The sequence below is a fragment of the Cyprinodon tularosa genome, unplaced genomic scaffold (assembly GCF_016077235.1).
Source record: "Cyprinodon tularosa strain WSP-4 unplaced genomic scaffold, ASM1607723v1 ctg127, whole genome shotgun sequence".
Lineage (NCBI taxonomy): Eukaryota > Metazoa > Chordata > Actinopteri > Cyprinodontiformes > Cyprinodontidae > Cyprinodon > Cyprinodon tularosa.
Genome location: NW_024038081.1, coordinates 65,490 through 80,647, shown reverse-complemented (window position 1 = coordinate 80,647; position 15,158 = coordinate 65,490). Strand labels below are relative to the sequence as shown.

General features: G+C 38.7%; 1 protein-coding gene across 1 annotated transcript; it reads right to left on the bottom strand.

Annotated features, from left to right (window-relative positions):
* Positions 1-1,394: 1,394 nt before the first annotated feature.
* zc3h15 (zinc finger CCCH-type containing 15) lies at positions 1,395-14,704 on the bottom strand. Its single transcript, XM_038276748.1, has 11 exons — positions 14,502-14,704; positions 6,923-7,024; positions 6,666-6,771; positions 6,401-6,553; positions 4,423-4,514; positions 4,092-4,274; positions 3,253-3,333; positions 3,086-3,151; positions 2,893-3,003; positions 2,614-2,743; positions 1,395-2,109 (listed from the first exon to the last, which is right to left on the bottom strand). Exons 1-11 carry the CDS (start codon positions 14,574-14,576, stop codon positions 1,943-1,945), a joined length of 1,266 nt encoding a protein of 421 aa, XP_038132676.1. The 5' UTR covers positions 14,577-14,704; the 3' UTR covers positions 1,395-1,942.
* Positions 14,705-15,158: the final 454 nt, after the last annotated feature.

Here is a 15,158-nt window from a genome sequence, read left to right as displayed (position 1 = left end):
ATTGCTGAAGAGTCAACGACAGAATTTAATCTGCCGTCTTCCAGAAAGAGGGAATCCTGCAAACTTGATGCTGGTTTTCCTTTTACCAAATCTGACTGAACACTGTGTAAAGTGCTTTGAGATGATGTGTTTAATAAAAGTGATTGCATTAAATTGTGTTAAAATAAACCTTTTCTAAGTCTCAAATTTTGTTTAAATGTTAAAAAAAAAAGAGTTAAGAGGCAGAAAAATAGTTTAAAATCATTGAGGGTCCCACCCAGAAAAGTTTGGAAACAGCTGGTCTGCAGTCATGGCCAAAAGTTTTGAGAATGATTCAAATGTTAATATTTACGAAGTCTACTGCTTCAGTTTTTATAACGGCAATTTGCATATAGTCCAGAATTTTATAAAGAGTGATCAGCGTAACAGCAGGTAATATATTTGCCTAGAAATGAACTTTATCCCCCAAAACACATTTCAACGTCATTGCAGCCCTGCCTTAAAGGAGCAGCTAACATGGTTTCAGTGATTGCTCCATTAACACAGGTGTGGGTGGTGATGAGGACAGGGGAGATCAATCTGTCAGGATTCAGTCAGAATGACGCCACTGGACACTTTAAAAAGAGGCTGGTGCTTGGCATCATTGTTTCTCTGCTGTGAACCATGGTTATCTCTAAAGAAACACTTGCAGTCATCATTGCACTGCACAAAAATGGCCTAAGAGAAAAGATAATGGCAGCTAGAAAGATTGCACCTCAGTCAACAATCTATGGCATCATCAAGAACTTCAAGGAGAGACGTTCCATCGTTGCCACAAAGGCTCCAGGGCTTTGGTATGGAGTGAACTTTGCCCCTCTTTTTCCCCAAACAAAACAGATTTTGATTAGAATCAGGAAATGAAACTGAAAAACTTTGATTAAAAAGCCTTGAAGGTAACTTTGCCTTTTTATTTCTCAAAACAAATACTTAAATACTTTTTTTTTTTTTTTACAGATTTTATACCTATAAGTTCATTTCTTTTTCAGATACGAAATGAACAAATCGCATCCTTTTTCAAATAGAATGACAGATTTTACATCCTTTCCAGTTCAAGCGAATATGCAAACTTTTGCTCTTCAAACTAAACTCAATCTCACTCCAGAGTAAAGAAAATATGGGAAACAGAATCTGAAAGACAAATATGAAACGTGTGAATTTCTTATTTGGATAAAATAGGAAAAATATATTTAGTATAAAATGAAAAAAAAATAAATAAAAAATCTTAGAAAATAGAACCTTTTTGATTAATTTTAATTTCCCTCCATACTTTGGTAGGTTGATATCAGAGAACCTGTTTTCAGCCAAACACTAAAGAAAAAAGTGAGTCTGAGTTTCTACTGAAGTAACTGATTTTCTAAGAAAAAAAAAAGACAAGATGAATGTAGAGTCATTTTATTTAGTCAGGAGGAATCTCAAGAGATTATTTACAATATGCAGCTGGCAATGAGCACAAATCTGCCCTCGAGAGATGAAGGTAATGTTCATGAAGAAAGGACTGGATTTTGGAAGAAGTTTCAAATCATTAAAAAGAAATGATGGATTTGTTGAGAAAAAGTGCATCTTTACACTAAATCCTGCTTAACAGTGACAATCCCAGAGCTCCATCTGCTCTTCACTAAATATCTTATTGAACTGATCCCACAGAGAAAGATGGAGGCTGAATAAACTGTTAAATGTTAGCCAACAAGGTTTATCAGGTGATCCAAAGTGCACCAAGAACTCTGAATGACAGCAATCATGGAGCTGGCCCAAATCATCACCGGCAGGAAATCCGCTGAGAACACGGGGCGCAGAGGCAGGAAGTGATGTCATGAGATAATCAGGCTTTATTACTGGAGTCTCTGAAGGTTAAAATCATCCAAATGTCTGGTCTTTGATGTTTAGCTCCATGCATCCATCAGGCGTTCCCTTTAGTCGCTCCCTCTCAGTCTTCCAGCCCCAACGTGTTCAGTTCTTCATCCAGCTCCTCCAGATCTTCTCCTGTAAATAGATTTTCATCAACTGGCACGTCTTCTTCCTCCCCTCCTCCGTCTTCTGCTCCCGAAAGGCCGTTCGCCTCAGTGCCGCCACACGCGCCGTTCAGGTGCTCCTCTGCAAAGGTATAAAAAGGAAAAATAAATTAGTCACACATATAAACAGGAAATCAGAAGAAACCAAATAAGTTTAGGTAAATTTCTCCAATGTGAGATTCACTCCTTAATTCTCTGATTGATTAACACTGAAGCATCCAAACCATGAACACGTTTTATGCACCAGATCATCCAGAGCAGAAGATCATGTTTTTCATGCATCTCAGCAGGAATTTTTCCATCTTAAATGCAAAATGTTAACTTTTTTTTATTTTTACAATCTTGGTATAATTACTACTCTATACTCCGGTTAACAATTCATTGATTACTCAATGAGTTAAAGATTATTTTACTAATTGATTAATCCGATATTTTCGGCCCTGGTCGTTTAAAGGCAATATCTCAGTCTCCCTCCATTTACACAATAAAGATCAGACATTGGTAACATATACTATGTTTCCTCAAACTTAACCTTTAAAAAAATAATAAAGATAAAGTCAGAATTAGCGTCAGCTGATTTTCTTACCGTTGTCCAACTTTTCCGTCTCGGTTCTGGAGGTGAATCGGTCCGTAGATGCTACTGTAATACCTGAATGATCCACCTCTTGTGGAACAAAACGGGATAAGTCTATATCCTGGACATCTGTAACGTCAGTCTGAAAGAAGAAATGTTCATTTCATTTCAAATATTCAATTCATCTTGATAATTATCTTTCAATAGATCAGTTAGCTGACTGAACATTGAGCTCAGTGTGAAGTCAGAAAATTATAAAAATAATGAAAAACCATTTGTTGACATATTCACCTCTCCTTCATACTCGTCCTTGGTCTCTTCGGCGTATTTAGTATCATCGGCCTCATCATCGTCGTCATCCACCAGCTCCGGCCTGAACTCAAACACCTCGCGGCCGCTCACCTGCACACGATTCAGAGGGAAGCCGTGTGTTATCAGAGCAGAGGTGTGGAAGTGTCCGGCTGCAAACCGAGCATTTACTTACAATCAGAGACTTTCCAGCCTTGAAGTCTGCCTTCTTTTTCTCCATCTCCTCTCTGGCTTTATCCACCTGTAACAGAACGGTTTACGGATCGCTCTTATTTCTGCAACAGATCCACATTCTGGTGCCGCTAAAACAACCCGAATCCTGATGGTTAGAGGAATGCCGACCTTCTCCTGCCTTTTCCTCTTCTTCCAAGCCAGGAAGGTCTCCAGGGTGATCCGAGTTACGTTTGGACCCAGAGCTGCTCGCTGCACACAGGGATGAAAGCAGGGGTACGGATTAAACCCACGGATGGAGGAGGCAGGCTCTGCTTTGATCCTACTTCCAGGGGGAACTTTTTCTTTTTTTACATTTGAGAAACTTTATTGACAAACGTATAGATGGTCAAGTAAACGGGACTCATTTAAAAATTTTTCTAGTGTAACTTTGGTGCTTTCTCCGATTTTTCTTTATTAATTAAAATATTTTTTTCTTTTTACAGATTTCATATATATTATAAAGTTATTTAAACTCTGTAAGATATTTTATACTTTTGTTCCAAAATTTCATTTTTCCCCCCAGATTGAGTTTAACAAATTGCTTTCTCTTTATTTTTATTTCACAAATCAAATTCTCTTCATATTGAGCTCAATTCAAGCACAGACCAATAGAACATTATTTTCTCACATCACTCCAGAGGAACGCCCGCTCTGAAGGGAATAGATTTTAAATATATATAAATTTTTTCTGACAAAAAATAATTTTTTTTCATTAAAAGTTTCATTTCTGGATTGCATTTCATAAAAAAACAAACAAAAATTAACTTTCTTTGCTTGCATAAATAAAGGAACAAAACTGATGATGCTAATATCCGTTTACTTAGTTCGAACAGTCAAAGCTTTTATCGGATTAACATTTCCAGGATGACAGAACAAAACAGACTAAACTCTGATGGATTTTTATTTTTCCGCCATCTTTGATGACAAACCAAACAACAACATCCCAAACAGGGATCCATCCCTCTCACCTCGCTCTCTATCAGCTCCTCCAATGAGATCTCCTCCTCTTTCTCTTCCTTCTTCTTGTCTTTCTTTAGTACAAAACCAGGTGGGAGGGCATGCCTGTACATGCAGTTGTCGCCCCCTCCTGGACACACCCAGAACCAGCCGTATTTATTATTCTCTATGGCATCCAGGAAGTACTTACACACCTGCAAACAAACAGGACACAGAGCAAAGACTTAACTATTAAACAGTGATTACCCTCTAATTAAACCTGGACCGTTTCATTTTAAATACGTTTGAGCTCAAAGTTCAGCAGATGTACACCAACGGCGATCCTTCATTGGTCACACTCACGATTTGTGTTTTGGCTTTCTTCTTCTCTGCCTCTCCGTGTTTTTTGTTGACCACCTCCTCAAGCTTCTTCTCGTCCCAATTCTCCATAGTGTCTGTCCAAAACAGAAACCATGTCATTAACAGAGTAGATCTAATGAATCAGATTCCTTTGTTGTGTCTTTAAATGAGGCACGCCGAGCAATCTGCATAAAATGATCATGGAGACGTTCTAATTAATTTCCAACAATGCAATCAGCAGTCATGCCTTAAGATTACACGAAGCGCATGAATCACCTCTTCCTTCGTTTGCTATTGGTCGTTCATGTTCAGTTTGATTCATTTATTGAAGTAGTTTTACCCTGTCTCCACCCTTTCACTGAATTACAAGGTCTGACCAGGAAATTAAGCTTCTCTTTAGATCTAATGTCCACAAATCATGACAGAATTAATAATTTAGATGTTTAAAAAGGAACTCTAGGGGATAGAGATGTCCCGATCCAGGTTTTTGCACTTCCGATCCAATACCGATATTGTTTTTGGACTTCCGATCCGATACCGATACTGGCCGATACCAGCCTATTCAAGCATGTATTTAAGTTTAAGTCAAAGTATTTAGCCTTAGTTGTAAGACTCATGTTGAAAAGGGTTTTAGAGATTGAATAAAACACAATGATTGGTAACAACAAACTTACCTGTTTATTAAGAGATAAACACAAACTGGACAAAATTATGAATAGCAATCTGAAATTGCACAGTGAACAGTAAAACCGTAAACAGTTAAAGGTGCAAGTATTACTGTAAGTTTTAATAAAAATGCAAAACAGAATATGGAAAATATTCTATTAACTTAGAATCAGGACTCTACTCTTGAAAAAAAGACACTGCTTAAAAAAAAATCAGTGCAAATGATAGTGAACTATTACACAAAAATTCCTTATACTCCCCAATCTCCTCCACACCTAGTCTCCATCTACACATCGTGCAGGATAAAATAATCCCACACAGCTGACATTTTCCCACTATCTTCCAATTCACCTGTTTTAATGGTTAGGCCGGGAGACAGACCCAAAAAGACCTGTGGGTGTGTTGAAGGTGTTCTGGAAAATGCGGACCGGATTCGGGGAACACTGCTGCAAAATAGTGGAATGGATCGTTTCAATCGGTGAAACTGGAAAATACGGACCAGATTTTTTTTTTAAAACTGGATCGGCAGTCTGGATCTGCATTTTTACATTCTTTGCCGATACGCATTTTTTTGCCAATATCGGCGTCCGATCCGATACGTGGATCGGATCGGGACAAGCCTAGTAGGGGACCAGGAGAGTAGCCTCGTGAGACCATCCTGATCTCACGAGCTTTCAAGGTTTCACTCGCTAATCAGCCTGGAGACTCTCCGTTAAAGAAAATTTGGAGCCGTTCACCAAACGAACATCCAATCAGTGTTGGCTTTGAGGCGGGTTGAGATGTGACGCAACGAGAAGCGCGACAGTTCAGTCTAAAGAACATGGCGGCTTCAGCCAATGAAACTAGCGTTAGCATGGCTATCGAGCAAGTTTTATCGGAGTTACAGAGTATTTCTTCACTGAAAGAAGAGCAAAACACTGCTCTGAAGGCTTTTCTCAGAGGAAAAGATGTTTTTGCTCTTCTCCCGACTGGTTTCGGCAAGAGTTGCCTGGCTTGTGGTTGTGTTTTCGTCGTCGCTCTGTTAGTACGTCTTATGCTTCGTTGATCTGATTGGTTTATTTGGCCCGTCTATCACCAACATAGGCCAATCAGATAACCAGTATTTTCACCCCTTCCCAAAATTACTTCAACGGAAGGTTTCCAGACGGATATGTGGAGCAAATCCATCTGGCAGAGTCAGGTTAGTAGGCTAGGACCAATCACAGAAAAAGTGGACATTTTAAATGGCTGCTTAGGTAGATCCAGATTTATAACACTGAAATGACTAATGTTGCTGCAATGCAAAGCTATGGAGGTAAACATTACATCCACCAACCTTTCTCCAGCTCTTCATCCCTTTCGTCCACGTAGACGCTTCTCTTCTCACATTTCCTCTCCATGGACAAGTCATGGCTGAACTTGCACTTGTCGCCTTTCGTACACTGGCCCTGCTTAAAGAAGGCGCACAGCACCGACTTTGGATCAACACCTGCACAGAACATAGAAGGATAACAGATCAACAGACATGAGTTGGGCAAACATCCACCATGTTTGGTTGAAGCCAGATTGAGGGCTGCACCCCATAAACAATTGTCTGTTACCTTTACTGACTTTCTGAGCAGCGACTACAGGCTTAAACAGCTCATTGAGTTCATCCAGCTCTTTCTTCTTGTCAGACTTCTTGCCGGTCTTCTCTGCCTCTGCCATCTGCTCATAGATGCAGTGAAACAGCAGAATGAGGCACAGTTCAGCCATCTTTACAATCATTGTATCAAGAATGGACATTTTCACCAAAGGAAAAAAACAAAGCACCAGAATAGGCGGCTGTATCCTTACAATGATCACATTCTCCACTTACCTGTCGGGCACTTTGTTGTCCATATTTGACCTGCTGCGTGACATTCTTAATGAACTTCTGCTGCTTGGCGCCTTTTTTGTTCTTCAAGCCAAAAGTTTTGTCCTGAGGAGAAAAAAAAAGTAGAAGAAGATTGGGAAATAGTCTTGGTTCTGAAAAAGCTGATCACCTTCAGCTGTGGTGGAACCGTTAAAAAACCCAGATTAGAAACAATTTTAAGTGAAGCGTTTAAGCAGCACCGGATGACAATAGAAGCCTTCAGTTTGTTTTTTTCATTTGCTGCTCCACCGAAAAGTTAACAGAAAATAAGAAATAGCTGCAATCTCTTTGGCCGTGAAGTTCTTTAGATCAGTCAGCAAGAATCCATAACAAAAGCATAAGTTTTATAGGGATCCAGTCCTTTAAAAACATCACCATTCTGGCTAAATGACATATGCTAGGTCCTGTAGCGCTAGCGCTGTTCATCCACACCAGCAATGAGCAACCTTAGACCCTTCCAGTTTGAACCAGAGCGCGTTGACATTGATGTGAACGTAGAGATCACAGGAGATGAAGAAGAGGAGGACCAAAGAGGAGGAAGGTGTTTGAGCAGCTGATCAAAAATTGTTTTTTAAACCATCCGACCATTAATTCTTTATTCATCCGAGTTTTCACATTTGCAAACAGACTTTCGTTGTTCTCCGATGGGAGAGATAGAGATACCAGCATTACATGATTTATGTTGATTTTAAATCATGATTTCTGAGGCAATGCAAGTTTATTTCTAAAACATATTTCAGTGGCAAGAATATTCAAAGAAAAATGTACATGAGAAAAAGTTAATTACAGCAGCAAATAGAAAACACAAATAAAGGGAATAAAAAGTGTCATTAAAATAAGACTATATTAAAAATATAAAATGATTAAGAAAATGGAATAAAAGATAGAAACTAACAGAACTTTCATATTTAGAGCATGCATTTTATTGGATTTATGGCCCATTATGTTGTTATAGTTCATGCTAGCAGAGTCAAATATGTTTTCTTTTAAACATTTAGGAATAATACGAATATTTCCCCGTTTTCTAAACTCTAAATGCGCATTCAGATGAAACGCGGTGTGGATTTATATAATATCCCTGAGGAAACTTAGTGGGGAAGGGCGGTGAGCGGCCAGCTGTGAATCAACACGGCATGGAGAGAGCAGAGTGGTGAAAATGTTGAACTTTTCTATGAAAATGCATCGCTGCAACCAATCAGGGACTGGTTGTTGTTGTGATGTAGGTTAAAAAATTGAGAAAGGATAAAATAAGGAATGCTCTGAAGTAGGGCTGCAACAACTAATCGATAAAAATCGACTTTTAAAAGCGTTGACAACGAATTTCATGATCGATTAGTTGTGTCGCGTGATTAATGTGTCATCCGCCGCTGCCGTCATCACTGCCACTTGACTGAAACGGAGGAAGAAAAAAAAATATGTCAGAGCGAGCCAGCGCCGGAGGTGCAGTGTTGCCAACTCAGCGACTTTTCAGACCCCTCCAGCGACTATTTTTTCAAAAATGCGACTAGCAACAAATCTGGTGACTTTTTACGGTGTCACTGGCGGCTTTTAGAGACTCTTACGTGAAAGCATGTATCGTTCCTACTCTGCCGTGGGGCGCCTCCCCCACCCCAACCTCGTTCTCCCGCTCCCGCAGGAGTCCCTCTCAGCGCTGCAGTCAGAGCTGCAGGATGTTTACCCTCAGCGTCCAGACTGCAAATGAAGCGCGCATGCGCCGGATTGACGGCGCAAATTGATCACAATAATTAAAATAGCCTGCGCTTTGTAAAGTGAAAAAAGTCGTAACATGCAACTTTTGTCAAAACAAATTAACATGGCATGGAACCACCATGTTTGTTTGATTTTAAAGTGGGGAAACATAACGTTAGTTTCTCAGGTAGCTCATCTGATGCTTTCCTTACCTTGTTAGTAGGTTACAGACAGTGATAAGGTTGGCTACTTATTTTACTTTTAATTTCATTTGAATTAGCTTAAGCAGCGTTTATATTTTCTTTATAAATAAATTAACTTGCAAATTATGAGGGCAAGGCTTTTAAAGTTTAAATCTTCTGGCAAAGATAAAGTAAAGAAGATCCTGCAATTTATGGAAGTAAAGCAGAATAAAATCCAGCAAGATCAGTAATATGTCAATTAATTATCTGCCACATTCCCATGTAAATACAGGTGCTGGTCATAAAATTAGAATATCATGAAAAAGTAGATCGATTTCAGTAATTCCATTTAAAAAGTGAAACTTGTATATTATATTCATACATTACATACAAACTCATATATTTCAGATGTTTATTTTGTTTAATTTTGATGATTACAAATGACAACAAATGAAAATCTCAAATTCATCATATCAGAAAATTAGAATATTACTGAAGACCAATAAAAACAAAGGATTTATAGAAATGTTGGCCAACTGAAAAGTATGAACATGAAAAGTATGAGCATGTACAGCACTCAGTATTTAGTTGGGCCTCCTTTGGCCTGTATTACTGCAGCAATGCGGCGTGGCATGGAGTCGATCAGTCTGTGGCACTGCTCAGGTGTTATGATAGCCCAGGTTGCTCTAATAGTGGCTTTTAGCTCTTCTGAATTGTTGGGTCTGGTGTATTGCATCTTCTTCTTCACAATACCCCATAGATTTTCTATGGGGTTAAGGTCAGGAGAGTTTGCTGGCCAATTAAGAACAGGGATACCATGGTCCTTCAACCAGGTACTGGTAGCTTTGGCACTGTGTGCAGGTGCCAAGTCCTGTTGGAAAATGAAATCTGCATCTCCAAAAAGTTGGTCAGCTGCAGGAAGCATGAAGTGCTCTAAAACTTCCTGGTATGTGGCTGCGTTGACCCTGGACCTCAGAAAACACAATGGACCAACACCAGCAGATGACATGGCACCCCAAACCATCACTGACTGTGGAAACTTTACACTGGACTTCAAGCAACGTGGATGAAGTGCCTCTCTTCTTTTCCTCCAGACTCTGGGACCTTGATTTCCAAAGGAAATGCAAAATTTACTTTCATCAGAGAACATGACTTTGGACCACTCACCAGCAGTCCAGTCCTGTTTCTCTTTAGCCCAGGCAAGACGCTTCTGACGCTGTCTGTGGTTCAAGAGTGGCTTGACACAAGGAATGCGACAGCAGAAACCCATGTCTTTCATACGTCTGTGTGTGGTGGTTCTTGAAGCACTCACTCCAGCTGCAGTCCACTCTTTGTGAATCTCCCCCACATTTTTGAAGGGGTTTTGTTTCACAATCCTCTCCAGGGTGCGGTTATCTCTCTTGCTTGTACACTTTTTTCGACCACATCTTTTCCTTCCCTTCGCCTCTCTATTAATGTGCTTGGACACTGAGCTCTGTGAACAGCCAGCCTCTTTAGCGATGACCTTTTGTGTCTTGCCCTCCTTGTGCAAGGTGTCGATGGTCGTCTTTTGGACAACTGTCAAGTCAGCAGTCTTCCCCATGATTGTGTAGCCTATAGAACTAGACTGAAAGACCATTTAAAGGCTTTTGCAGGTGGTTTGAGTTAATTAGCTGATTAGAGTGTGGCACCAGGGGCCATCAATTTTGAACCTTTTCACAATATTCTAATTTTCTGATATGATGAATTTGAGATTTTCATTTGTTGTCATTTGTAATCATCAAAATTAAACAAAATAAACATCTGAAATATATGAGTTTGTATGTAATGTATGAATATAATATACAAGTTTCACTTTTTAAATGGAATTACTGAAATCAATCTACTTTTTCATGATATTCTAATTTAATGACCAGCACCTGTAAATATCTGTCTTTGGAGGATGTGTTTTTTAGCACCACTAGTTCTCTCATTTTTATTCCAAATACAATTTATAATTTGAATCACAGGGCTATTTTTATCTCTATGGTTCAGTATTTTCTCAAGTACCACCTTTAACTGCTATACTTTCCTGTCTTAAAAGGCAGAACTCTTCTAGTCTAAAAAAACCTCCTTTGTTGAAATGGGGGGGCCTGTTGTTTGAACCCCTTAGGGGCTTTTGAAAACAAAAATGTCTTTTTATGCACTTTATGAAACAAAGTATCCTATATTTTGTGGATGTACAGCTACATTTCTCATGTAAGTTTGCGTAGTTTTAACACAAACATTTATTTTTCATATTGCACCAGAACAGTTAATGAGCAACCTGTACTTGTCTGCTTGTTTGTTCTGTCTAAAATGTTTATTTTGGAATAAAGAGGTTAGTATAAAAAATATTTTTTGTCCGATTCATCGATTAATCGAAAAAATAATCGTCCGATTCATCGATTTTTAAAATAATCGTTAGTTGCAGCCCTAATATGAAGACGTTTTTTAAGTTAGGCCTAGAAGGACTGCTCATCATCCTCCTTTACCTCCAGCACAGACCCGGTCTGTTGCTGCCCCTTCCCCAGAGCCTGTGCTTTCTGTGCAGGTAAATCTATAAGCGGGTAAAGTCGAATCAGACCGTCTTCCAGGTGCGGCTAGGGATGAACCAAAGTCATCTACTTTTTCAGTGCTTCTGGTGTTCTGTCATTATTTCCACTTAGAATTTGAGCAGCAGTGTACCGACCAGCAAAAACACATTTAACTTTTAAAAAATAAAATCAGGTTTGTGTAAACAGTTATTTCTTGGATGCAGAAACGGCCAGACATGATTGAAGTTTGAAGCCTCTATAGCTATATTAGTCAATATTAATTTAAAATAAGTTACTCTAGTTGTAAGAAGTGGAGTGTGGGTATTTACATTCTGCTTGATTTTGTTTTCATGTTTAAAATCAGAATTGATTAAGCTAGATAAAAACCTAAGCATATGCTGATCTGACAGCGTAGGACGATCTGACAGCGTATGATAATCTGACAGCGTAGGACGATCTGACAGCGTATGATAATCTGACAGCGTAGGACGATCTGACAGCGTATGATAATCTGCCAGCGTAGGACGATCTGATAGAACACCGGCCCCTTTTCCAAAAATCTATGTTCTCCCCAAGCGATTAAAATCTGTGCACATATAGAGCAATTTAGCAGCAGTCTATAATGTTAAGTTTCCCCAGTGATTTATTGTGAAGTGCAAACAGTGAGAGCTTGACAGGAATGTCATGCGGTTGTTAGGGGTAACAGCATATCCATAATTTTATATATAATGTGACATCATTGGCCGGAATTAATGATCATAAAAACCAAATCCACATAAACAAGTTTTGAAGTAGCAATGAAAAAGTAGAACATTTTCATTTATTTCAGAGCTTAATGAGGGATAGTGAATCTCTGAATGAACTAAAAATAATCCTTATTATCTCTGTAACAAAAGTAGCACACATGATTATTTATATATTTTTTTCCCATTTTTACAAATGACCATTTTAAGTGAACAAACCTGCACTAATGAAGCACTAACCCTTCAATCTATTTGCTAAGTTTTCTTAGCTGAAGCGTTAGATCTGAATGCTCCTTTAAAGTAGTTTCAGGTTTTTCAATGCATGCATGACATGAAAGCAGCATAAAAATGTCAGCAGTGATGTCACGTTATTTGTTGTGTCTGGAAAGTTTTTGCATCACAATGTGTTTGATCCAAACAAAGTGAAATCTGCTGCTATAAACTGCTGTTAGGAAGCAGCAAACAAAGGAGAACAGTTTCTGCTTCCACAATTTATCCATCTTTTTTTTTGTTTGTCAATACATTTTTGAATTTGTCTCAATATTGCCCCTTCTGTAACATCTGCCATCACTCTGTCGTTTTTATCACGTAAATGAAGGGAGGGGAAAAAGCAGCATCAATTCTAAGAATCAGAGGTGTCAAGTAAGGTAGTACAAATACTTTGTAACTATACTTAAATACACGTTTTAGGTATCTATACTCTACTCCGCTACTTATTTTTCTTCCTACTTCTGATTTCTACTCATTACATTTTCACACAAGTATCTGTACTTTCTATTCTTTATTTTTTTTAAACAAACGTTGCTCGTTACTCTTGGCTTCAGTTTAATGTTTATAAATATTTCTTTCCAGTCATGTGCTCCATCCAATGCAGATCATTGGCTCCATCCACATCTAGTGAAAACTAGTGTAATTGGATGAGTCATAGAACGCAAACACTCATTGGTTAGCTAAAGGAAATCATCAGAAGCAAGCAGGTGTTCTTCAAACTGCTAACGTGAATTGTCTATGCCATGCTACAATGTGGGATTCAGAAAAAGATGTTGAAATGTCTGAAAGGTCGGACACAGGCGAGAGCGTATCTGGAGATGGAGACCAACAAGACCTCCCTCATCCTTGGCCCTATCTCTAAGAAATTTTAAAATAGTCGTAAAATTGAGCTTTCAGTTCATATAGTGGCATCTGACTGCTTTTTTTTTTTAAAGGTTACTTTATACTTTTATACTTTAAGTAGTTTTTGGAGCACATACTTTTTCACTTTTACTTGAGTAAAGAGGTCAAGTTAATACTTCATCTTTTACCATTGTGTTTTTAAACTGCAGTATCTATACTTCTATTCAAGTAACACTTGAATGTACTTTTGACACCACTGTCGTATTGTAACCCAAATATTGTAACATGTATCGTACTGTAACACCCATGCCAATACTCACCCCTATGTCATTATATTATAAAATACACAATGATTAAATGTCCCATTAAATAATTAAACATATGCAAGACGGTTAATTAAATAAACATCTAAGCCAGTCAGTCACATGATCATTTTTGAAGGTTGAAATATTTAGGAAACCCTGATCTATACCAAAACAGAGAAAAAACAAAACCTGACTTGGAGGCAAATATTGGTTTTTATCCCACATTCAGAAAAAATGAGGACTGAACCAAAGAAGTTTGTTTTTCATATTAGATTAATTGCTGATCAATCTCCCACAGTGTGGGCTTCTTTGAAAGTTTTCCATTGATCAGTGGACAAATAATAAAGTAAATGGTGTTACCAAGCATGGTTCAGGACTTTGAAAACAACACACCACATGTTTAACTCTCTGGGATTCTCCAGCTTACTTTAGTGACCCTAAATACTATATTAAAACAGGCTTAGGCCAGCATTTGGAGCGGAAACAGAGCAGGTAGACCAGGTTTCTGTGAGCAAATAATTTAAGGGGAAAAACAAAAAAGCAATCAGATGTTTGACATAAAAACTAACACGCGCTCTGGATTTAAGGCACTTTTAGGAGGCCAAGAAGATGGCCAGCTGTCAGCTTGTACGTTTCATTTTACGCACGTAAACATTGTCAGTATATATAAAAATTTTACTAATATTTTTAGTAAATTCCTTAAAATATGAGGTAAGATTAGGATTAACCAAACTGGCTAAAAGACCGGGTCTGGTTTTGGGCCCTTATAGTCTGACCGCCTGAACCTAAACTACATGAGAAATGAGGATTATAAGAACATTTCACCACACAGAACAGTAAGAGCTAACATCTTTACAAAGAAACATATCTGAGTGATCAAAAATAACACATTACTGAGCAAACAGAGGGGAAAAACTTTAGCCGTAGCTTAGCTTCCGAAGCCATCGAGCTAACATGCTAACTCGTGCTTTATTTACCTCAATTATCTTTTCCTTTTTCTTCTCTTGAGTCTTTTTATTGCCCGTAGCAGGTGCGGGTTTCTTTGGCGGCATTTTGGCCTAGAAAAAAACAATATTTTATAAAGTTGTGTTGCTGTTTAATATTTATCTGAGTCGGATATTTCGGCTGGAGAACAGCTCCTGCTAACAGCAAAGGCGGCGGCGCCTTCAAGGCCACATGTGAGTTTTTGCTGCGCTGTCGCGTCACCGTTCATCGAGCGAGGCATGCTGGGTAATGTAGTATATCAAAGTAAATCAGCCAGACAGGATATAAAAAGGAATTCGACTTTGCTTCCCAGAAAATGGATGGATGGATCGACTTTGCTTCAACTTTTCACCAAATAAAGACATTTTAAGGGCTTTATACAATATAGGAAATTATAAATATTTGCTTTTACAGAAAAGCAGAAAATTTTGTCTGGCCTCAATGAGATCGACAGCTTGGGGGACACTGTCTCTGCAGCCTGGTTGCTGTTTTATATCTTCAGCATCTCAGGGAGATCCTGCAGCTGCAGTTAGAGAGGAGGGCAGCGGCAGCCTGATGCAGATCAAACTGTTCATTGTGTGTTAGACTTGTCCAGTTTGGTGGATGACAAACCACAGTGAAGGAAAAGCGCAAAACCAAATTGGCAGTGT